Source organism: Aedes aegypti, chromosome 1 (genome assembly GCF_002204515.2).
Source record: "Aedes aegypti strain LVP_AGWG chromosome 1, AaegL5.0 Primary Assembly, whole genome shotgun sequence".
Taxonomy (NCBI): Eukaryota; Metazoa; Arthropoda; class Insecta; order Diptera; family Culicidae; genus Aedes; species Aedes aegypti.
Window position 1 is genome coordinate 144,948 of NC_035107.1, and position 25,584 is coordinate 170,531.

Consider the following 25,584-nt stretch of genomic DNA (forward strand, 5'->3'; position numbering starts at 1 on the left):
ACAAATGAGGGACTAATATACTTCTAATCATCATTTATTTAGATTTTTCTAATTTTTATGTATTGAGTATGAAAGACTTGAAAATTTGCGCCAAACGATCCACTTACTCTACCATAGTGGGGTAAGTGGATCACCACTAAAAAAAATCTATTCTCAAAACATATATGGTGTGATTATGTATACTCAGAATGATATTGCTCTCGTTCTTGTTATTAGTGCAAGTTATGTCATGATTTGATACTTTAAAAATTAAAAAGTGTCTTAATTATATGATTAAGAATATTAATACAGTAGTTCACACTAATTCGAACAAAAAAAAGCATTGTAGCTAGAGTTATTTGGATAAAATTCTTCTATATATTTACAAAAGTTATACTGAAGTATTGTAGGATTATTCCAAACGAAGCTTTCGAAAAACACTGGTAGTTCAAAAATATTAGTTACATTTATGTTTGAGTTTGAAACTGAAATCTTCTTATTCTATTTATGAATGTATTTCTATTATCTGTCTAGAACAATTTATATGGTCAAATAAGGTACGATATTATGTTTTCAATTGGAAAATTTGTATATTCTGCTCTTTTACACTCAGCTTTAATAAACCACGAAAAGTTTTGTTTGAATTTTGCAATATTCATTCTATTATATTTTCTTGCACCAGAAATATTAACATAAATTTTAGGTGTATTAATTCAAATTTTCTATAGTCAATTAGACAAATTCAAGCTAGTAATGAGAAAAAGTAAAAACAAAACAATATTTGCGAGTATTCAAACTTATTCAAATTATCGTAAGCAGTCTGCCAATAAATTATAATAATACTTGATCCACTTACCCCACCCCATTAAAAAGTGGGGGTAAGTGTATCATGTCCAATATATCTGTATTTATTTATAAAAATCACATATTTTTCATTGTGATTCATTCAATAAGAACTGAAATGTTCACCATGCGTTGAAAAAACTAGTAGAATTTGATTTAAGGCAGAGATACAATGGATTTTTGATTGACGGAAAACAATTTTGAAATTAATTGATTTTTGCAGCCAACAAGTTTGCTTGTGTTAGTGTACGTGTAGTACCAGTTTTGCATTAGTATCAGTGTGGACGTAAGAACATAACCTAAAACGATGCAATGCTGCAAAAATATTCAACATAATCAAGTATTTATGCTCAATATAGACAAATGATCCACTTACCCCACTGATACACTTCCCCCACGATACCTTATTGCAGATTAACAATTAAATCAACATTGATTTGGTATTGAGGCGCCAAACCCAAAGTTTTAACCAGGAGTGAACATATAAACTTGTCGGAACTACGTTATCTACTTATTTGAATGTTTCTGAATAGGCTTTCAAAGCACAGTAATCCTAATGGTCAATTCACAAAATTTCGTCACGCTTAAGGGGGTGGGTGCTTGTGCCTATGAGCCGTCCATGAAACACGTTTGTTTTGTTAGATTGTAACTCTTCATCATAGTTGTAGTAAAAATGTTTCAAATAAAAATGATCAAATAAATCACGAATTTGTTTTGCGTTTTTTAACCGTTTTTTTTAATGCACTCTTAATTGTCATATTTTGCATTCACTAATTTTGCTGCGCCCAATCAGTACACTTTTCCTACACTGCACAGTGGTTCGCTTTAGTACAAATGACTGACAAAACTTTTCCGACATTTTGAATACAAAACCGGTCAAAGTTTTCCTTCAAACTATAAAATAATTGATCGTAATATTGAAACATTATGCAGTTTTACTTTTAAAAATTTATATATTGATGTTTAATAATAATTCCAATGTTATCTATGTAGATAAAAATCGCATAGCTTGAGAACGGGTCTACGAATTTACGTAATTATTGCACAGTTCCATATGTGCGCTCTGACGTGTTTGTGAGGGATAATATTAAGAATCTTGGAAAACCAGATAGACTATTTCTGGTTTTACAAGATTCTTAATAGTTGTAATTTTTATATCTACGAACAATTTCTCTGAAGATACCATAACCGTTTACATTTTTAATATTAAGTCCAGGATCTACTCAGAGTGTTGTACGAAAATCAAAACCGAAGAACCTGAATTTCAATCACAAAAGAAGCCGAGGAAAATATTATCTTTCAAATGCGTACAGCATCCGTCACGAACACAATGCAATACAATCGATCATTTTTTCTTAAATATAAATGAAGTCATCAACAAATAATAATTCATGCCTAGAATTCATCCACTAAATTATGCATATGGAAGATTCATGGAAACATCAATCTTGAAGTACAGAAAAAAAAATAACAACTATTTTTTATTTAGCAGATGTCCTCTTTGCGAATATGTTTCCACTTTTTATATATTTAAGCGATAGTGCTTTGCATAAACGTTATTATAGGTAAGCTATACATAGCAAATTAAAATCTTAGCATAATCATATCATAGTTTTGTTTTTAGACATTATCACTAATCAATCCAGAGCTTCACTTCCTGTGCTTGGCAAGAAGAAACACAATGCGCCGCTAACTGCAAGAAAACAAACAGAAATGATTTGAATGAATTAATTGTTTTGCTTCAGAAATATGGGAAAAAATCTATCTTTGAATGTCGATATTATAATTTTACTTACTAAATAACATAATCGAGAATATCACAACTGGTACTACGCAATTCAGATCTATCAAGTAACCGAACAGTAAATTTCCTACTAAAGCACCTCCTCGCCCAAACGTTAGAGATAGGGCAGCAGCCATAACCCTGATAAGTAAATTAAGGTGAAAATGTAAAAAAATGTACACATGTACTTGCAGGTTACCTTAAATTTGTAGGAAATAAATCAACCATAACACAATAAACGGTACTAATCGCCATCGACGTCAAAGCCTCAAACACACATGACAGAATTAGATTCTGCTTAGAATCAATCACAAAATACAGTCCCACAGTTACGGCACCTGCCAAAAGCAAGCTTGATACTGAAAATAAAAAGAGAAAATATTTAAACATGTGACCAAAATGATGTTAACATGTTAATAACACTTACTCAGGAAGAATTTCGCGCCCAAACGATGTACACATAAAGGAAGCCAGAAGCTTGTTGGAATACAAGCAAGTCCAATGAACAGCGTGTGCAAATAGACGCTAGTGTCAATTGAACCGCCACAGAAATCATCCACCAAGGTTCCATTAACGTTATCCAGCACTATCGACGACACGTCGCAAACCGAGGCCGGTGTGTTGGGAAATCGTTTTTCGTATTCCTCAAATCTATCGAACAGCTCCGGAAACCAAATCATGAGTGTGTAGTAGCTGCTGGTAATGCCAAACTGAATAATACATGTCAAAATAGTATTTTTTAGGTGAGGGGTTTTGCATAAAGCTTTAGTTTGGTCCCAAATTTCACTGAAAAGTATTTTCAGGTGATTTGGTTTTCGCATGCTCAATGTTCGAATCGACCTATTATGAGTATCCATAACGCTGTTGGTTTTCTCACTTCGTTTCAAAACCTCTACCTGAAACAACCAAATATAATGCATTAATGTTGAAAGTTGTAGATTGTCGATGTTGAGATTTTCAATAGTTTTATAATCTTACGGGATATTCCGATCGACTCCGTCCTGAATTAGATTCGTAGATGTCTTTGATGATTTCCAGAGCCAAATCAGTTTCACCACACTCAATCAGAAATTTTGGACTTTCTGGAAACATATACAAGCCAATTCCTAAAACCAAACTAGAAAGTAATCAAGTCAGTATTAATAAAATCATAAATTGATTAAAGAATCTACCTAGGTAGAGCACAGACGGCGACAAACAAGTTCCAGCTACTAAACGCCCAAGAAAATTCGATGCTTCCAAGTGTGAACTCATAGCTGAATCGGAAGGTCAGTGGGATTAGAAACCAGGCAATGATTGGCAGTAGAATTATACCTGTAAAAAGCGTTTTGAATTTATTAGTTTTATGTATCAAGTCATAAAATACAGTGCATACCAACTGTCCAGAACATTTCCATCCAACAAAGAACCTAAGAGAAAAATTAAAAAATAAGATTAGTCATTTTTTGCTTGGCAAATGTGAGCACGATACAAAACACTGATAAAAATCTTGCTAAAAATAATTTACTTGTGCACTCGGTACTGAACACTCTAAAGTAAATTGAAAAGGGAAAGAAATATCCAACTGGTTTAGTCATAATTGATTGTTTAACGATAAACTTGCGACGATCGACGCGCCACCATATTTCATATAACGGAGGTTATTAGAACTAACTTGGAGGTGATGATTTGGAGGTTATTTGGCAATTTGGAGGTTAAAATCACCTCCAAACACTAGCGATTTTGCGGTGGGATGTTGACGTTTGATCACGAATTGGAAACAACGCTTTTCTACATTTAATATTTAGGTGCTCCGTTTATTTGAAATTGACACTCATGATTGCAGAAAAGTTTATGTGTTATTAGATATCGCGATTATTGGAACCTGAGATGAACAATTGAACAATCATCCTATAACATCAAATCACGACGTTTTTGAACCCATTTCCATTGAAATCCCATGTTTTCGGGCAGTTTTTGTTAAACAATTATTTGAAAACGATTGTTTTAATTTAAAAGATCTTAAAATATCTTTTACCACAGACAAACAGACGAAACTAGAACAAATTTCTTCATAACCCATCGCCCAGTTTACACTATCATCATCTGGCGAGCATGTTGCACAAGAAAGGTGTTTCGTGCAACAAGACCGGCAGATGTTGGTAGTGAGGAACGTCAAACGCGAAGAAAAACCATGCGGGCGCGTCTGGTTGTGAAATTTGTAACATAGCGAATTTAAAATGATCGTTAAATAAGTGGTCGATGAAAATTTCGTCAGTGTTACGTCTGTTTGTCTGTGCTTTTACTTTAATCTTGCAGATATCGCATTCTGTGTTATTTTTTGGACGAAATTTTATTTGATTGCCGTAGATGCGAGTTTAAACACTGTCTGAACTGCGAGTGTAATACAGTTTAAACACGAAAATATGTCCAAATATATAGCCAAAGCAGAGCTCAAAACTGCGTAATTAATGGAAAAAGTAGCAAGAAGTTTTAAACATTTCATGAATTTACAACAAACATAGTATAAAATTAAAAATCAACAACAAAAACTAACATATTTACCTTCTCTCGATATTTGGTCGGCTGGAATTCACCTAGGTATGGAAAGCAAATTCCCATAGCTCCAGTTATTCTAAAAAGATAAACACAAAATAAACAAGTGAATAATATAACAGTGACATTAAAACTAATTATTTGCACTCACGCGAATCCGTTGATGAACCTCAACAGCATAAATAGTCCGAAAATATGCGTTATCGACGAAAGCAAACCAGCGAGACCATCCAACAGCAAAGCTGCGATTAAGACTATGCGCCGTCCCTTGGTATCAGCTAAGCAACCCCAAAAGTAGGAGCCGATCACCATTCCTTAAATATAATGATAAGTTAGTTATTATATTATCATCATTTAGATGCTTTTACTTTTTTCTACTGCATTTATTTAATATGATTGAATCTTCTCATTCTTTACTACCACTTTTCATGATTTTTTTAAATTTTATAGTTTAAATCTCCAATTTATGAATATATATATTTCTAAACTGAATAGATGCGTTCTCCGGGCAGCATTGATACCATTCCACTACCTCAATAGAGTAAAGTTGTGCAATAGTTTCTTGTTGAGATTTTTAGCTCAATTCAAAACAAATGGTGGTCCAAATGATTTTTCAAATAAGAGACTTTTATTCCAAAAATTATAGAAATCGATTGAGATTTGGAAAAAATATGGCTATTTGTCATTGTTTGACGTGAAAATAATAATTTTTGATCAATCTTCCATTGTATGGAATAAAATGTTCACAAGATAGGGCGCGTTACCCCTACACCACGAGTGGACTCATGGACGCAGAAGTTAACCTGAATTCGATTTCAGTTGAAGAATCAAGTGGTCGTCTTACGCAAAGGAGGTGTGCTTTGAAGAATTGGATGCCCATCCAAACACAACGCTTTCTATTGTGTATGCAATGTCTAGTCGAGAAAACATTATTTGTTAGGTATCGTTGCAAAGTTATTACAAACTATATGTAATGTTTAATTTTTCGGTAGTTGTTCAAACTTCTCATCGGCTGGTTAGTCGTAAACCACGAATCATAGTTACAAAGTATTTCGGCCCATGGTGAATCTAATCAGCGGGGCAAAAGTGCGAAACATATAATAACTCAAGAAGAAACTTGCGAATTAAATGTACATATCGTCCCCTTGATGCTACAACTAGATAACTCGAAATTTGAAATTTTTGACTTCAATATGCCAAAACATTTTTATTAATTAGATCTGTAAAATACCTACAGCTCATAAGCGTGTGATTCAAAATACACAAGTTAAAGTTTATTTTTCAACCATATCCTTTGCGATTAACCGTCACCTTGTAAAACGGTCATATTTTAAAAGTGACACATCCCAAAATTTTGATTTTCGAGTTATCTAGTTGTAGCATAAAGGGGACGATATAATCTCTAAATTCAGCGGATTTAAATAAGAGTGGCGTAAAGATAGACTCTCCCTTACTCGATATCCCGTGTCTCGATATCGAAATTAGTTTTTTTTCTCGGTAAAAGGCACGGTGTTCATTTTACCACCCCTGTTCATTTTACCACCACTTCCCCTACCGTAATTCCGAGTGAAATTGATAATTTTTCACTGTTTTTTTGGTATGCTTTCTAAAATGTTATCAATACCATACAAATAAATGCAGGAAAACAAGTACGACGGTGAACCTCATTGGTTAATGTACCGAATATTTTTAACAAATGTGATGTTAGTGCCAAAAATCAGCTCTAAAATTAAAAATCGGGGAATCCCATTTCCCCGGATGGAGCTATGCTCTCAATTCGCTCATGCGATGTTCCCTTTTCAAGGGACCCCACTCCTATTTCTTCCCATCTTTCTCTTCTCTTTCCTCTCCCATCGGGTAGATGATGAAATAGGCTCAAATATGGCGATGGTACAAATCTCCCAACTGGCGGGGAACGTGCCTTTGGAGCCGGCCTTCTGATACCTGATACCTGATAATGAGCTTGAGCTTGAGCTTGAGCTTGATTGGCCGCCCGTGGATGCACTCCAGTATCGCCAGATCAGCTGCACTTACACAAGGAACCAACCGAATGACTGCTTGGGGCTAACAGGCATCCTCAGTGTATAAGTGCTGGTGATCTTCTATTTTTAGGCAACAATGGCACCTGCCACGTCAGAATGCTGACCAATGAGGGGAAGGGGGAGGAATTGATGATGCATTGAACTGACTCCCACGTAGACCGTATATGCCACTGCATCCACGTCAGTTCATGCGGGAGTGTATGGATTGGGGGAAAGGCATGGCAGAGAGGTTTGCTTTTGTGGTTAGCAGACTGCCTATGTATCAGGCGTAAGAAAGGCGTGCGCGTGGAAATAGGAAGCGTTAGGGAAACGGTTTCTTGTCCGTCTCTGGTTCTAGCGTTTGCTATGAACGAATAGTTTGAGTGTGATATATTTAGAATGGAAGATAGAAGGAAGTGAGAGATATACAACTACAAAGTACGAGGAAAGGGACGGACCTGGGATTGAACCCATGACCTTCTGCATATGAAACAGAAGCGGTAGCCATCAGACCACCAACCCCGTCTTAGTCTGATACCTGATACCTGATAATGCCAAAAATCAGCTCTAAAGCTAAAAATCGGGGAATTCCATTTCAGGGTGAAATTGATCACTTGTCAATGTTATTATTGTTAGTTTCAAAATCAACTTTACATACTCAATTTAGGCCTCCTGAATCCAAATTCTTAACGAGACAATATATATGAAAATAATCAATAATTAAATTTCAAGAATACCGCGAAAAACGCCCGAACGTAGGCAATTTCCAAAGGTTTTCCCTACTTTGTAGCAGAAAATTAGATTTTTCAACAAAACGAGCAAATTGGTAAGAGTTTTGATAGAAAAAACTGTTTTGCAGATATATTTTTAGCATCCTCACAAACTTTCAGGTGTACACCATGTCCAAATCCTTGTTTAGAACTAGAAGTTTATAGATGATTAGCGATATAAGAATTAAATCTTCAACAAAACTCTTTTTTGTATGGATAAAAGCTTATAATGTTCCCTAGCTAGATCAAATCTAATCACAAGGCACACTGTAACCGTCGTTGAGAAAACGTGATCGAAATTGTATTGACCTTGAAAACATGATATTTGTACTATAATGTCTTCGGGAAAGTTATTCCATAAAACAATCGCTATTTATGAAAGTGTCAGTTTGGTGATTAATCCACCTAAAAGTGAGAACGAAATTTTATTTTTCGTGTTTATGAATTTAAAAATATACTTTATCCGGGAAAGTTGTAGGTAGTATTAAAAGAAACATCTTTGCTAAAGATGCTGTATGCATATCTTTTGATTTTCATGTACATTTATGGAACTTTTCGTGGAACGCCCCTAAAAATCACATTTTTAATCATAATTTGTTTGTATGATTTTGTACAGTTTTCAATTGTTCTAGTGATATTTGTTACTTGAAAAAATGCATTACTTACTCGAAAGGAGCATACTTCATACTTTTCGAGTTATTGAAGGTTTTTATAAAATCATGCTCCTTTTTAACACTAAAAATCATTAGGTTGTGCACATTTCCGCATGTGCTTATCCAATGGTTTGAAACTAATACTATGAAATGCAGAGTGGGGACGTTAATACCAAGAAGAAGAAGAAGCATTCGATTAAATCAGTAAATTGAATCGGCAGTTCAAATGTGAATCGATTTAGTAACATCGATGTTATGAACAAATTTGCTCAACGCTTTGTACCATGTAAGAATTGCAGGGAGGATCTCCAGAATTGATGCTAACTAAGATTTATTACACCGTTTGTTGGCGATATCATGATTACATCTATCATAAGCGGTTTCTTCACCACCGCTTAGACCTTAAACCAGGTTTAATCGTATGGGTAAACGTGGTTTACGGCTTACGTGAGGGTGAAGAAATCGACCCTTAGAGGATTCCCGAGAAAAAAGCGTTTCCTCAGAGGATGGGAAAATCTTTTGGTTACAACGGATAACGAACAAACCAGTGATAGCGAAGCTAGCAATAATGACGATAACCTTAAACATGAATATTTACTGACAAGATTAAAGATTTTAAAGAGAATAATAAATGTTTCATGAAAAAATTATAGATTTTATTTTGCTCCGAAAGTTTCTCCAGATAGGACTGAGAAATCCTGCAAAAAATTTAACAATAAATTATTTTCTGCAAGAAAAAAAGCAAACGGTAGCGTTGTTAATGTTGATTACATGAATACAACTAACGTTAGAAAGGTAAACGACGAAAATTGTGCAGGATATTTTGTCTGTTTGTCTGTGAAAAACCCATCTGAACATATTATTCCGGTCTGTTGTTGATTGATTACATTGTTGATTTGATTGTATAAAATTCGATACAGGACTGCCAAATATTCAAAACCCAGCCAGTATAAGGTATTGCGAATGAGTGTAAATTATATATACAGGTAAGAAATGATTTTTTAGACTTTCTTTTGACCGTCAGGCTAAAGCAGGCTAAAAGTGGCTTTCTCTGCATTTTATAGTACCGTAATCCGAGGTAACATTGATCAGTTTTTGGGATATTTCATAAATTTTTCATTTGAAAATGCAAATGTCGCAAGTTTTATATTTTTAAAACAAGTACCGGCACCCACCGCTCATGACTATATACTGTATTTTAGTTTCCAAAAAAAATTAGTATGTTTTAATAGGTTTTTTGATTTAGCTGATATAGGGTAACATTGATCACCCATGTAAACAACGTTTGGTAACATTGAAAATGTCGTTACTTACTTAAATCTTGACCCCTGAAGCCAAATATGAAGACCAAACTCTTACAAGTCATTTACTTTTTGAGTTAATTCAAAAATAAAAACAATTCGAACCGCGCAATGCGCCTAAAGTAGGCAATTTCCTAAGGAAATTTTGTATTCTTAATAGTAGTTCGTTAATGTTGATTAAAAGAATGAACTTAGGGGCCCAGATAGCCGTAGCGGTAAACGCGCAGCTATTCAGCAAGACCAAGCTGAGAGTCGTGGGTTCGAATCCCACCGGTCGAGGATCTTTTCGGGTTGGAAATTTTCTCGACTTCCCAGGGCATAGAGTATCTTCGTACCTGCCACACGATATACGCTCAGTTAATAACTGTGGAAGTGCTCATAAGAACGCTAAGCTGAGAAGCATGCTCTGTCCCAGTGGGGACGTAACGCCAGAAAGAAGAAGTTATGAAAAATTTGACAACGTAATCGTTTTCGGCGATGCCATTTTTAGTAACAATCGCATTTACCTTGCTCATACCATTTGCAAAACTCGTGTGAGACATGAATCTTCGGTAGTGTCATACATAATGATAAAAATCATTTATTCAAAAAAATTGTTGACAAATTTACGCATGAACGAAACGCAATTTTCACAAAAACCTCAATTTACATTAGCTTATGAATATAAGAAAGAGAAGCACCATTCATGCTTTGAAAATATTTCACCAATAAATGATGATTCGAACTTTTTACGAGAAGGATTATACCGATCAATGTTACCCCGCTGATCAATGTTACTCCGGATTACGGTACTGTGCATTGCGCGAATATTTATCGCGACGGCGATCTTGAAAATTTCTTAAAATGCTTGTAGATCGTCGCAGCAACTTCAAACCGTTTTGGTGTCCTCTGCGCGATTATTCCTGATTAATCAAGGCATGATCTCGCAGAAGATACCAAAACGATTTGAAGTAACTAGTTATGATGAAAAATGTGATTTTTAGGGGCGTTCCACTAAAAACTCCACAAATGTACATGAAAATCAAAAGATATGTATACGGTGTCTTCAGCAAAGTTGTTTCTTATAATATTATCTACAACTTTCCCCAATAAAGTCTATTTTTAAATTCATTAATACGAAAAATAAAATCTCGTTCTCACTTTTTGGTGGATTAATCACCAAATTGACACTTTCATAAAAAAGCGGGTATAATCGTAACTGCTACACGATACACGAATACGAAATGGCATGTTTGGCAAAGAAAGCTCTCAGTTAAAAACTGTGGAAGTGCTTATAAGAACACTAAGCTGATAAGCAGGCTTTGTCACAGTGAGGACGTAATGCCAAGAAGAAGAAGAAGCTTATCTTCTATTACTATAGAGAGGCTTGTTATGATGAAAAATAGTGGCGATACCCTGAACAGCAATAGAGTCATTAGTGGCAGGTAGATGTGAACTTCATTAATCAAACGTCAAAACAGAATAGTTATGGCAAAGTAAACTGTAGTTTTGTTACCTCGAAATGTAATAGTCAAGTGAAGTCTAAATAAAGCTATTTGACAACCAAACCCGTTTATGCCAGCAAAATCAAATGGGTCCTGGATTCGAACGAATAACATTCGATCGAAAGTTGGATCCACCGTAAACTAGAATAAGTGTGAATATATATGTTTTTGGTATACCGCAATAATAGAAATGGACTGCCGCAATAACATGACGAATTACCTCAATACTGGGACAAAAGAAGAGCTTTACATTTATGGTAAAATATGTAAGTATGATTTCAAAATTAACTTTATTCTCTACCATACTTCAAATCAAGGATAGTTTCAACACTTCATATTTCAAATTACTACAATATTTAGTTTTTGGACACTGAAATACTATTTAAATTTCAACACCGTGCATAGATCTTCTATAATAGGAAGAATTCCCATAGCCTTGCATAGCCAAGTGGTTAGATTTCGTGGCTACAAATCAAAACCATGCTGAAGGTGTCTGTGTTCGATTCCCAGTTGGTCTTGGATCTTTTCGTAATGGAAATTACCTTGACCTCTGTGGGCATTGAGTATTATTGTATCTGCCACACGATATACAAATTCCAAAACTTGGCAAAGAAAGCTCTCAGTTAATAACTGTAGAAGTGTTCATAAGAACACTAAGCTAAGCTCTGTCCCAGAGAGGACGTAATGCCCAGAAGAAGAAGAAACCTAGCTGTTCAGTAACATCTTGCTGATGGTCAATAATTCGCATCTCGCCGGTCGCAGCCGAAGCTCTAAGTTCATAACCGTGGAAGTACTCATAAGAACACTAGGTTCGGTCTCAATTGAAAAGTAACGCCAAAAAGATGACAAGCTAATATGGGTAACGCCAAAAAGAAGACACCAAATATGGAATACGCTGAGAGTTAGATATCACTTACCTAGCATCGGCGCAGCAGTCAGCCATCCCTTATCCTCCGATTTCATCTTGAAATCACACGTCGCCGACGGTAGGACGAAAGAAATAATTGTTATGCCGACCGCTGTATTTGCGTAGATTAAACCACATATTGTTAGCAACAGGTAATGAAACTTCCCAAATCCAGCTAAAATAAGAGCATTCTCGTAGTCGGCGCTGCCTCCTTGAATGAAATCCAATCCTGTATAGAACATGAACACTTTTTGTATCTTACACAATACTTGACTAGTGCACATATACAGTTCATATATTTGACTTACCCATAACTAGCCGTAGATAGACAATTGCTCGTTTCCGTTCTTCTTTAGTATCTCACCTTTGCAAGTATGCTCAATTGGAAAACAGCTTCACTAGCCTGCAAATAGTAAAATCGAAATGCACCGTTATCTAAGTAATTTTCTTTGAAATTTATTATTTCTCAGCAGCGTTGACATTTTATTGTTGTCCGCATAGTTAGTGGCGCATACACGAGAAACACATTTTCTTATTGATATGTACAAATCTGCTGACATTGTATTTTGTTTTCAATAAAGATATATTTAAATAGTAATAGTCATTTGTTTGTTTTCATTTGAGTGTTTTTGAACAACGTACCTTGATTTCAAATCTATTATTTCCAGTTCCCAAGGTTAATTTCCGATATGACTTTTTTCACCTCAGGATACTACTTGCTTTTACTAGTTGAATTACTTGTTATTATATGCGATTTTATTTTTTCTTGAACATTTTTGCACAATACACAAAGCTCGAGCAAACAATTATTTCAATTTTCGTTGGTCGGTTATATAAGGGATACATGTACTTGTTCAACTATCTTAGCTAAGCGTTTTAGATAATTGTTGTTCTCTAATACACAGATCTCAATAGAAAATCTTATTTTCACTCCATTTGGTAACACCAGAATATTATTAATTCTACTTCAATAAATCAGCACAAAAATCATATCTACGGTATCATACGAGGTCACCCGTAGTATACTGAATTCAAACTGCGCACTTGACTTTCACGACATATAAAAATAAAATCATTCAGAACCGCTGTGGTATCCCAGACGTTAGAAACAATTCGCTGAGCTTTCTCTATTTACCGACCGAGTGCCAGATTACAACTAGTGTACATCCGCTTTCCCCGATCACACTTTCCCAACTGACGAAACTTACAGAACATTATTTAAAATTAGAATGCGTTCTACACACTACAACGTTTCGTTGCTCGTTACAATCATATAGTTTAACTGTCTTTTGGGGAATAGTTTATTGATAATATAAAATCATTGGTATAGAAGCATAAAATTGTTCTTTTCATACAAAATTGAATTATCTAATCGTTAGCGGAAAGTGATCTAATTGATGCAAAAACAATACTAGTACTGGCAATGAACAACGGATGCACATGAAGCAAATGCATCACTTTTGTTTTCTTTGTGTTCTTCGACCCCACTAGACTTGTTTGTTTGGTATCGCGATCAGAGGCAGACGTGATAGGGGAATCGTGTCACGCTTGCAGTTTGTCGTGAAGCTCGTGAATCCTTAAACTTGCACTTGATTTGAGTCACTTGCCAGATACATAAACAGCATCTGAGTTTTGTGATTTTCTCGTTTACAATGACGTCGGTATAATGTATTCTGATGTAGATGAAAGTGGATATTCCTATGCATATTATGTATGTGTGTTTCTAAATTGTTGACAATACTACAAGCAAACCTTGACAATATTTTCTACTTCCGTTGTAAATTTTCCAATACATCAGTTTCTTTTCGTTTAAAGTTATACTTCAACAACAAATAATGAATTAACTGAAATACTACACCAAATGAATCTAACTTACGTCTTCTTTTTTGCGGCATGAAGCTCTAGTGGTAAACGCGCAGCTATCCAGCAAGACCCATCTAAGGGCCGTGGGATCGAATCCTGCCGCCCATTGGCTAGGATATTGGTAGTTTTGTATATCATATCTCGGTACTTATTTTTCTGTTCGGATGCGTCACTGCGACTATTATTTAGATCTATTGTGGCATCCTTAATGTATAGTGCATGTCGCATTACTCCATTTCCATTGATAGGTAATGAAGCATCGATTTCTGTACAGTTCTTGTTTTGATTCCTCAGAGATTGATAAAAATCGAATGTGATGAAAAGGTCCCGCTATTTACACCATTCATAGAGACTTAAATCTCAGCGAAGGCGCGCCCCTTAGCGAACATAATCGTTTTAATTTCGGAGGAATCAATACGGCACTACTGATATTTGACCATGCAACGGAACGATGACTATAGTCTCATCTTTGTTTCGCTTTTAGTTTAGTCCCAGAAAAAATACTAGAAAAAAGGGGCTTTGTACTAGCAGCAACACCGAATCAAGCTAAAAAATTTGTTTAGTAATCAGCATTCACGTGAGTCCTTGAATTACCAGTATTTAGCAGTCCTTGTTGAGTTAATACTCATGATTGTTATCCTGGCTTCAAGTGTAGTCTCGGGACTGGCAAACTCCGAGTCTTTAACCATCTGCTAGGTAAAATAGATGCAATTTCAGAAACTGTTGGCAGTAACAAGAACTTTGTACCGCGAATCCTGAAATTACCAGAACATATAAGCCTAGCCCGACAAACAAGATGAGACTAGGGTTCAAATTGGTAGATCTTACCCCGCAACGCACCATGAAAAGTTACGGGTAATCTCGGTACTTATTTTACCGAGAGTCGGCAAACCAAAAATTATATCGGAGTCTCGGTGAACGTTACTGAGATTCGGTAAACAATTATCGAGATTGCGCTAAAAGTTTTACCAAGATTTTGGTAAATGTTTTACCGAGATTCGTCAATTGATTACCAAGATCTCTGCTGTTGGATTTTCAGCAATCCGTTTACCGAGATCGATTTCCTAATTTGAGTGTGTACACATGCAAAAATAGTCAATTGGGAAGGAAAGCTTTCAGATAATAACTGTGGAAGAACAATAAGCTGAGAAGCAGGATCTATCCCAGTTGAGACGTAACTCCTGAAGGAAAAAGAATGATCGCACTAGAACTTAATCATCTTATTTAATTTAGTATTTTTCTGAGTATTTTTACAGTTTGTTGAGTCAGAGGCGACCAAGTACAAAACTTGGGAAAATTGGATTATTCTTACATTAGATGCGAAATTACCTTTTTTTTTTGTTGGGAAGGTTAAGCCACTGCGTCCATTGGATTGAACTTTTGTGGCATGTCCCTTTTTACTATTCGCATCATTGAAGGAACTAAAACTGTCCACCATGAATCAAGTGAACAGCTTAAGCACTTTGACGCGTCTTTTCCCAGTCAGGCAAAATAGAGTTAATAAAACCCACAACCTTACTGGGATTTACAGTCCAAATTTCACTTGGTGGTAAATAACCCCCGTTTAGAAATTTGGATCTGCGCTTGTATAATGCACTACAACTGCAGAGCAGGTGTTCCGAGGTTTCACGTTCCATGTTACAGAAACGACAGATATCATTCTGAACCTGACCAATATTCTTTAAATGATATCTACTCGGACAGTGTCCAGTTAATAGGCCAATGTATATACAAAGAACTCTCTTGTTGAGCTCTAAGAGTCTTTTCGTGATAGTTTCATTTGGAACTAAAAATCTTTTAGATTGATTACACCTTGTGGTGACCATCCAATTGGTCATCACCCTTTGTCGTTCCCAGCTTTTTAGTTCCATATTTAGTGCACAGTACGATATGCCACAGAATGGCTCCGGTCCAATGAACTGTGTATTTGAACCCTGTTTAGCAAGCTCGTCTGCCTTTTCATTTCCTACAATGCCATTGTGTCCCGGAACCCAATACAAACATACAGAGTTTTCTTTGCACACCTTTCGCAATGAGAGAATGCATTCCCAGACAAGTCTTGATGAACATTTATATGCGCCCAATGCCTTCAACGCAGCTTGACTATCAGAAAAAATACAGATATTTGCATGTCTGTATTTTCTCTTAAGACAAATATTAGCGCATTCTAGTATGGCAAAAATCTCCGCTTGGAATACTGTTGGATAGCTTCCCATCGCCACGGAGACATTTGTCCCAGGGCCGTAGATTCCTGCTCCAGTTTGTGTCCCAATTTTTGAGCCATCTGTGAAGAATTTTATGGAGCCTTGACGAACATTGGGACCTCCAACATCCCAATCCGTACGCGTCGTATCGCATACATTGTAAGGGATATCAGAATTGTCCACAGTTTTCATCCAGTCCTCATGCATAGTCATCACTGGCCCACAATGGATATGTAGTGAAATATTCAAGTGCCCAACAAGATCACCTGATTTGAACTTATTTAATCTATTAAGCCTTAGAAAACTCTTCTCCGCTTCTAATTGTACAAATTCGTACAACGGTAGCAGATGAAGAATAGCATCTAATGCTTTTGACGGAGTGCTTTGCATCGCTCCCGTTATAGCGATGGACACAAGACGTTGTACTTTTGATAGTTTTGCTTGTGTTGTGGCCTCTTTTGTTTTTGGCCACCACACTAGCGAAGCATATGTTACTTTTGGACGAATTATGGCCAAATAAATCCACATTATCATTTTTGGTTTCAAGCCCCATCTTCTGCCAAAAATTTTGGAGCATACCCAAAATGAACTTGTAGCTTTATTAGTCACATATTCAATATGAGCATTCCAATTCAGTTTAGAATCCAAAATTACTCCTAAGTATTTGACTTGTTCACTAAGGTGCATTTGTACTCCTCCAAGCTTCAAAGCTTTTAGGATGAACTTCCTTTTCTTAGTAAAAGGGACAATTACTACTTTTGAAGGATTTATGTTAAGGCCCTCCTGAATACACCAAGAATTGGTTAAGTTTAGGGCCAGTTGCATTCGTTCTGAAATGATATTGTCAAACTTTCCTCTCACAATAATGACTATATCATCTGCAAATCCTACAACTTCGAAACCTTTTTCTTCCAAGCTTTTAAGAAGATCGTCAACTACTAAAGACCACAATAGAGGCGAGAGGACTCCTCCTTGTGGACAGCCTTTTGTAGCCCTTACTGTCATAGACGAACTTCCCAGCTCGGAAGTGATTTCTCTTTTTGCAAGCATATTATTGATCCAGTTAATGATATTCTTGTTGAAATTCCTTTTCTTCATTGCACGAGTCATTGAAGAATAGGAAGCGTTGTCGAAGGCTCCTTCAATGTCCAAGAATGAGCAAAGTGCTATTTCTTTCACTGAAAGAGTTTTTTCCACTTTTGTTACCAATGTATGAAGTGCCGTAATTGTTGACTTACCAGATTGATAAGCAAACTGCGAGTCAGATAATGGACACTTGAGCATGTATGTTGAATTTATGTAATCATACAACACTTTTTCCATAGTCTTTAACAAAATTGATGAGAGACTAATAGGTCTATATGACTTTGGATGCATTTTATCTCGTTTTCCTATTTTAGGAATAAAGATAACCTTCACTGCTCTCCAATCAGATGGAACATAGTTTAATCTTAAGCTTGCCTTAAACATCTCAATTAGAGGCGAAATCAGCACTGCTTCTCCGTTTTGAATCAGTGCTGGGAATATTCCGTCCACTCCTGCAGATTTGTAAGGTTGAAAAGATCTTATAGCGTGTTTCACTCTTGCATTTGTAAATATTTCGTCTGCAAGATCTGGTTCAGTGATTACTGTTCTATCAGATGACAAAGCTTCGACAGAATACCTTTCATACTCGATTGGTTCAGAGCTGTTTGAATCCACACAAGAAATTGACCCAGGAAAATGAGTTTCCATAATCAAATTTAAGGTTTCATCCGGAGTTTTCGTAGAAACTCCGTCCTCTCGTTTCAACGACCCTAGCTTGAACGTGTGATCTTTGGCCAGCGCTTTCTGTAGTCTTGCGACTACAGGAGTAGCACTTATATTTTCACATGTTTGAATCCAAGATCTTCTCTTAGATTTTCTTATTTCCCTGTTGTATTCAGTCAAAGCTCTCCTGTATTGAGCCCAGTCTGAAGTTTGTTTCGCTTTATTAAAAAGTTTACGAGAAAGTTTTCGTAACCTTTCAAGTTTAGTGTTCCACCAAGGCACATCTCTACTAGAAGAAGATTGCTTCATAGGACAATTAGTATGGAACGAATGAATAATTTTCCCCTTTACTTCTTGAGAAAACGACTCTAGTTTTTGAATAGAATCAATGTTTTCATCCTTTGTAAATGAGTTGGAATTCAAGCACTGTGCATATTGTTCCCAGTTGGTTTTCCTGGGATTTCGAAAAGCAATACGCGGATAATCACCTCCGCTCCACTCAAACATAATGTGCTTATGATCGGACAGGGAAGTTTCTTCTGACACGTGCCAGTTTGAAATTTTATCATAAATTGCAGCATTACACAATGTCAAATCCAAAACCTCCTGTCTGATTGCATTTGAAAAGGTAGGTTCATTACCCTTATTACATATATCTATGTTACTAGAACACAGGTAGTCCAGAAGATATTCACCACGGCTATTAATATCTGTACTACCCCATACGGTATGATGTGCATTAGCATCACAGCCAATAATGAACGACTTATTGATTTTTCTGCAATGATTGACGAATGAAACGATCTCAGGAGGAGGAACCTCTAAAGCGTCACCAGGGAAATAAGCTGAGGCTATTACAACCTCTGTAATTCCTCTAGTGGTCGGTACCTCAACCATGACCGCAACAATGTCACGTTGTATAAATTCAGTTAAAGGGTAGCATTTCAAAGTGTTATTAATGAGTACAGCAGTTCTGGGTGAACTCTGATTACCATCATAAAATAAGTTACACTTATTGGTTTCAATTCCAAGTATTTTTCCTTTATTATACCATGGCTCTTGTATTAGTGCCACGTCCAATCCCTCCTTTCTGAACCTCCGACTCAAAACAGAAGATGCACCTTTTGCATGATGGAGGTTCACCTGCAGGAATTTGATGAACTTCATATTTGTGATTATTTATGTCACAGAAAATGTTTTATTGTTGTGTGTCTTAGGCAACCTTTATGACGTAATACTCTTGAAGAATTATGACCGACCATGTCACCTGTGACACAACTTTTAAAACTAATCAAGACGTTTATCATACACAAAAAAAAAAAAAATAAATAAGAATTAAAAAAAAAAATGTCAATAAGTTAAAAAAAAAACCATAATGATAATGAATAATGAGTTCAATATATTTTATGGTTTACTGTTATTAAAAAAAAAACATTTTTTTTTTTTACTTTTATTTTAAGTTTACAATTTTCCAGCGAAACTTGCAGCACTGATTTGATGCAAGTTTCACAGATGTCATGTCATCCAAGTTTTGACAAAATGTTGCATGCAACTTACCATCCAAGCATATAATAGCATGCTATGCAAGAAAATTCTTGCTGTCACTATCATCATGCATGATGGCCGTGTTCTTTAATCGTTTTATATCTTTTATTTACCGTCACACCAGATTTTTGTATGAGGAAAAGTCGTTTATTTTCACTGTTTCTCACTCTTACACACGCGAAAATCTTCAAAGCGGTATCTAATGCACCTTTTGCACTGCCACTCACGATTTTTATACCGGTAATTAAACATAGAAAGTCAATTTCTATGTGAGCCGGAAAAACACTTGTGCACTTGAGAACAATGGGCCAAGAAGTTTACCTTACCTCCATTTCACTTTGAACAGATTTGATGAATCCTGTAAACTGCAAGAGATATGTAACAAATTGACTATTGAAATCGTTAAAAGTATGCAGTCAGAGTGGACCAAGTGCTTATCACCATAACAGCGAAAATGATCAGCGCACTAAGAAATGCGAGGAAACGAAAGACATTTCAAGTGATTTGTCCGATTTTTTGACATCGAATAATTCTTCTTCTAATCCATCAATTGAAATTAATAAATATTACTTAATTGTATGCATTTGATTTTGATTTTTGGCCATTTACCATATTTGGATGGGTATCAGGTATCAGATATCAGAAGGCCGGTTCCAGAGGCACGTACCCCGCCATTTGGGAGATTTGTGCCATCGCCAAATTTGAGCCTGTTTCATCATCTACCCGATGGAAGAGGAAAGAGAAGGGAAAGATTGGAGGAAATAGGAGTGGGGTCCCTTGAAGAGGGAAGATCGCATAAGCGAAATGAGTGCATGTAGCTCCATACCACAATGGGTTCGAACAACGCCCTAAAAAGGGCTCTGCAAAACGCATGAGCGTAAAGAGAACCTATAGATCTTTACCACAGCTGGTTAAAAATAACAGAATATCATGAAGATTCAGGTTTCTGAAATCAGTTTCACTTAATAAGTGTTTACCAAGTAATTGGAATCGTCCACTCGTCCCGCGAAGGGAGTTTGTGAGGAACATTTGTTATAAGCAAAGTGGCAAGCAATTGTGAGATCACTCGAAGCAAGGACAATTGTGTCCCAATTCACCGGAAGTGAAAACATCCAAATCACTAGGATTTCTTATGGACGCAGAGAATCCATGGAATTTGGTCATAATCAATTCCCAGTTTGTGGAATATATCAAATGCAAAGTCTGCGAATTTACATTCAGATGTTCACATAGAGATGTAGCGATGATCAGACAATGATTCAAAATCTGATACATGCCAATTCGTCAACTCGTGACTGGTAAATACACCACAAAACGAAAGACGTATTTCCTATTGAGGTCACCAACAGAAATATCAATTGTGACAGCACATACATCTCTGGTAGTTGACTCAGAAATTAGTGTAGCAACGATTGCTTTATTAACGAGCACGCATGCACGAGGCATGGAACGCGAGTTTGCCATTTCAAGTTTGCTGAAAGTAGCAAAAACTGGGTCCACAAGGTTACCTAGATAAAATTTCACAAAAGTAAGTTTTTTGGACTAGCGCCTTTACCATTTGCATGAGTCTACAAAGATTGATCGTTGCTGATATTTTATGCTGAAGATTGGTCTAACTAAGCTATCCTAACCGTAGCCACTACCCAAACTAGGCAGGATTGAGCTTTTCACAATCTCAGCACGAAAAAGACCAGCAGCGAAAAAACCAGATCGGTATCTCTAAAAAATCGCCAAAAGCGAAAAGCACAGAACACACTGAGTAAAACGCATAATGCGAAACCATAAAGGTGAAAATTTAAACTAAATTTCAACGTATTAGTAATCTCACCCTTATTTAGCCTCAGGGTTGAGGCTGAAGAAGGGCAGCCGATTATCTCGGAGAAACACAAGGTCACCTGCACCATTGCTCCGGGTAGCACAGGGCATAATACTGTAGAGGGCGCCCTGGTACTCCACAGGCTCCGTTTGCGGTTAGGTTTTATTTAGACCCCTCTAACCATTCATTCTTAGGCACGGTAAGTTTAAAGCCGCATGAATTAGGGGTCACCTGTTGGGTGGACTTTTACCTTTCACCTGCACCATTGCTCCGGGTAGCACAGGGCATAATACTGTAGAGGGCGCCCTGGTACTCCACAGGCTCCGTTTGCGGTTAGGTTTTATTTAGACCCCTCTAACCATTCATTCTTAGGCACGGTAAGTTTAAAGCCGCATGAATTAGGGGTCACCTGTTGGGTGGACTTTTACCACCGGAACAGGCAGTCCGTAGTGTTAATTCTTAGCCAATTGAAACAACCGCTACCGACACTACGCGGATATCTAGACTGATCGGGAAAAGGAAGTAACATTGATGATTAACTCCTTAAGTGCCCAAACAGCCCCACAGGAAAGGAGGAAACGAAAGACATTTCAAGTGATTTGTCATTTTTTTTGACATCGAATGGTTCTTCTTCTCATCCATCAATAGAAATTCATAAATATTACTTAATTTGATGCATTTGATATTTTTGGCCATTTTGATTTTTGGCCATTTACCATACTTGGATGGGTGGTCAGAAATTGCAACAATTTCTGTGCAGACAGAGCGGATTAAGTGTCAAAAAGTAATAAATTGATTGATTACACTGCGGAACACGTTTTTGTCTCCAGCATCAAAATACCTCTATTTACTCAATTAAGGCTTGCTGAATCCATTGCCGTTTACAGAAATATCATAGCACGTCTAGTTTTTGAGATATTGGTTGTTGAAAATGCAAAAATTGACTATTTCAGCCAACTTGCATGCAAGTTTGCCAGCTTGTAAGGCAATTTATTTGCATAATTTGTCACAGAATTCAAACTTTATGTGTATTGTTTTAACTTATCATCAAAGTTTATAATATTTTTGGTGCGGAAAAGTTATTTTTTGACGGTTTAGAAAAGTATTGTATTTTGCCATATAAGAGAAACGAAGAATTTTGTATGGAGACTGCAAGCATGTTGAAAAAGATCGGTTTAATCTAAATTTGATCGTGAAATTTCAACCAAAATATATCTAAAACGAAAGTTTAAGTCCTCTTTTGCATGCTTGGTGGATAAGATCACACAAAAGTTTGATAAAATATGCTTCAAATTTTAGGTAAACATCAATAAAACCAATGTTTTATACAACTTTGGCGACCTGTAGCTAAAAATTGTGACGTGCTGGAAAATTTCTGTTAATGGCATCAGATTCAGCAACCCCAAATCTACTAGAGACACATAATTTGATCCTTGAGACACGCAAAAATGTCATTTTTGTTGCGCTGTGTTATTGCATTTTTTAGACAATTTCTGAGTACGATAGAAGTTTTTGATAGTTTTAGGGTGTATGTCCTAGAACCCGTTTATTTGACCAGTATATTTTGTCCGGTACTCAAAATTTTCACTTGGTCCACTCTGACTGAACGCATATATGAATATTACTGGTCTTCAATGCCCTGACTCTGCAAAACCTTAATTTTCAAGCTATTGTAATGCCACTGTCAGAGTGGACCAAGTGCAGTCAGTCCATTTAAAAATCGTTCTATTAGAGGTTTATATTATGATTTTTCATGATTATCATTTAACATCATATTGTTTGAAAGTACCACTAAGATGCGTAGAAATATTGAACCAAAATTTTAACGAGTTTAAAAATTACAAAGCGTTAGTTTTTTAATACATTTTTCACAAAATATGAAAAAAGTCACTTGGTCCACTCTGACTTAACGCCGACCAGTTAATGATTAAAAACATAGTACACGGTTACTAATTAAACAACCCTAGTAGAAAAAAAACTGCCTGACATTTCATTAAGTTGTATATAGAATAGTAAGCACAGTGATACATTATGCTCAGAAGTCTAAAAAACGTACCACCTAACAAGATTACCTACCGATCAGGAAATGGATCCATCATGGTTGGATTGGCAGACCGGCTAGCAAACCTAACACCATTATTCAATTATGTAACGTTTTAAGGGGGCAGAATCCGTTATCAATTTGAGAATTTTTCAAAGCAGTTTTTTTTATTCAAAATCATGAAAGTTAACATGACAATGTGTTCACTGTGTTCTATTCTCCAACCGAGACACAGTGAACACATTTTTGTCGAATACATTTCAGTTTTAAACAGAAAAACTGCTGTTGAAGTTTCGAGTATGACGATGATTATGATGACGGATCCTTGATCGTCATTGAAGAAAAAATTGAAACTATTTAAAACCAAAGCTACACATCGAAAAGACATATAAACGAAAAAGCTACAATAGAGTAGGAAACCTCTCTAGTATGATATGATAGTGCAACCCTAATAAGGTGCCTATAAAAGAACTTACGTCTATCAAAAAAGGGAAGAGTAAAGCATTTTTTATTCTGGGCCTTCATTGATCATCATCGTTATTGAATTTATTGAAAATATTAAAAAAAATAAAAGGAATCCTTCCTACAAATGCCGTAGAAGGAAATTTTCAGCTAATAATTGTTAAAGTGTTTAGGCGTAGTAAAGTTTGGAATCTATAGATGGGGTAAGTCCATAGAAAATTATTATATTTTCCATACAGTTACGATGTGACAGAAAATTAGTAAAGTAATTCGATGGAAACTGCACCAAACGAGACTTTCAGGCAAATATGCATGCTTATGAAAACATTGATAATTAACAAGACTTTCTATAACTCAAGGAAAAAGTTTATTAAGTAACGCAACATGCAAGCAAATATTCTGAATTATTTATATTTGTCTGGGAGTCTAGTGGTAGAAGCACCGGTTTTGGCCATAGTAATAGAGGGTTTTACTAAGCAAATTATGATTGATCATGTTGTGTTTAATAGACCACATAGTTAAGTAGAGTTACAATCTATTTTTTTAATAAATTATAGAAGTAACTCATTTTCCTTAAAATTTTAACTACCCTACTCCTAATTTAGCCATACCTTACTAACTATCATAAGAAATCAAAGTAATTGGTCAATGTAGAAATCGACATGAAAAATGTGACCTAAACTGGTTCTTGTGGCCTATATACTGACCAACACGATTTTCAATGCGAAAACAATATATCTGCTCAGTTCCGATATTTTTCATTCATTGAATGGATTGGAAGCTTACATTTGACGTGTTTGTGGTGTAAACAGGGCTACCCATATTTTTAAGAAAAACATTTCCTCTTAGACCGAGCAAAAGCGGTACTTCTACCCTACTTGGTTCTGATCTACAATAAATTCAAGCAAAACTTGTAAACTCTGATTGAGAAATGGTTCTATTTCTCTTTAATACTGACAAACAACCAGCATCACAATGATTACTTCACAGTCCATTCAGAGCAATCAAGGAAAAACCAGTCCTTGTTTTAGCTAATTCAACTTAATTAATCCCCAAAGGACAGAAGAACAACCAACCGACGATGATAAGATGACGACACAATAGATATCAACATATTTACCAGTTGGGATGCATTAGAAAAAAGCCGCGAGAGCAATTGTAGCTCGTTGTACTTGTACACTTATGAAAGAGTTTCGACCTGCATTTTGTTGTTTCTTCCAGAAAACTATGTTTTTCGTAACAAGACTTTAAATTAACTAACATTGATCAACAAACGATTGTCAACACTGCAGGCAAATAAACAAAATGTTGCAATAGATATTCATTATACAAGCTATTATGAACTACCACAGTTGTAAGCATCATTGTGAGGCAGCGTTCATTAGACTAGTGCTACTGTATATCAAACAATATCGCACTGAAAAATTGATCATTTCCTTCGATTGGGATAAATTGGCATATCGTCGTGAATCGCAAGACCGTCCCATCTGTCAGAAAATATGCACTGAGAGCATTAAATGATCAGTTTTTACACTCGTTTATCATATACACACTTAATGTAGTTTAGAATATTGGAAAGTTTTCAATATCTATGAAAGATTCTTTTTACTTCAATTCCTCGCCGTGGA

At 36.0% G+C, this 25,584-nt stretch overlaps 1 protein-coding gene across 3 annotated transcripts; it reads right to left on the reverse strand.

The window, feature by feature from the left end:
- Positions 1-2,236: 2,236 nt before the first annotated feature.
- LOC5575836 (synaptic vesicle glycoprotein 2C) lies at positions 2,237-25,264 on the reverse strand. 3 transcript variants are annotated; one of them, XM_021838749.1, is made up of 12 exons: positions 25,077-25,264; positions 12,585-12,679; positions 12,287-12,523; positions 5,292-5,454; positions 5,150-5,219; positions 3,981-4,014; positions 3,778-3,919; positions 3,584-3,722; positions 3,033-3,501; positions 2,805-2,964; positions 2,619-2,746; positions 2,237-2,515 (listed from the first exon to the last, which is right to left on the reverse strand). In XM_021838749.1, exons 2-12 carry the CDS (start codon positions 12,586-12,588, stop codon positions 2,460-2,462), a joined length of 1,602 nt encoding a protein of 533 aa, XP_021694441.1. In that variant the 5' UTR covers positions 12,589-12,679; positions 25,077-25,264; the 3' UTR covers positions 2,237-2,459. The 3 variants fall into 3 exon arrangements, with proteins under 3 accessions (XP_021694441.1, XP_021694440.1, XP_021694442.1); XM_021838748.1 differs by lacking the exon at positions 25,077-25,264 and adding an exon at positions 12,919-13,678; XM_021838750.1 differs by lacking the exon at positions 25,077-25,264 and adding an exon at positions 12,919-13,677 and having other exon boundaries at positions 12,287-12,505.
- Between the last annotated feature and the right edge of the window lie 320 nt (positions 25,265-25,584).

Coding starts and splice junctions, on each gene's coding strand:
- LOC5575836 (XM_021838749.1), bottom strand. Junction 5,455..12,286: donor GACTGCTGCGCCGATGCTAG/GTAAGTGATATC, acceptor ATTATATTTAAG/GAATGGTGATCGGCTCCTAC. Junction 3,920..3,980: donor GGAAATGTTCTGGACAGTTG/GTATGCACTGTA, acceptor CGCTTTTTACAG/GTATAATTCTACTGCCAATC.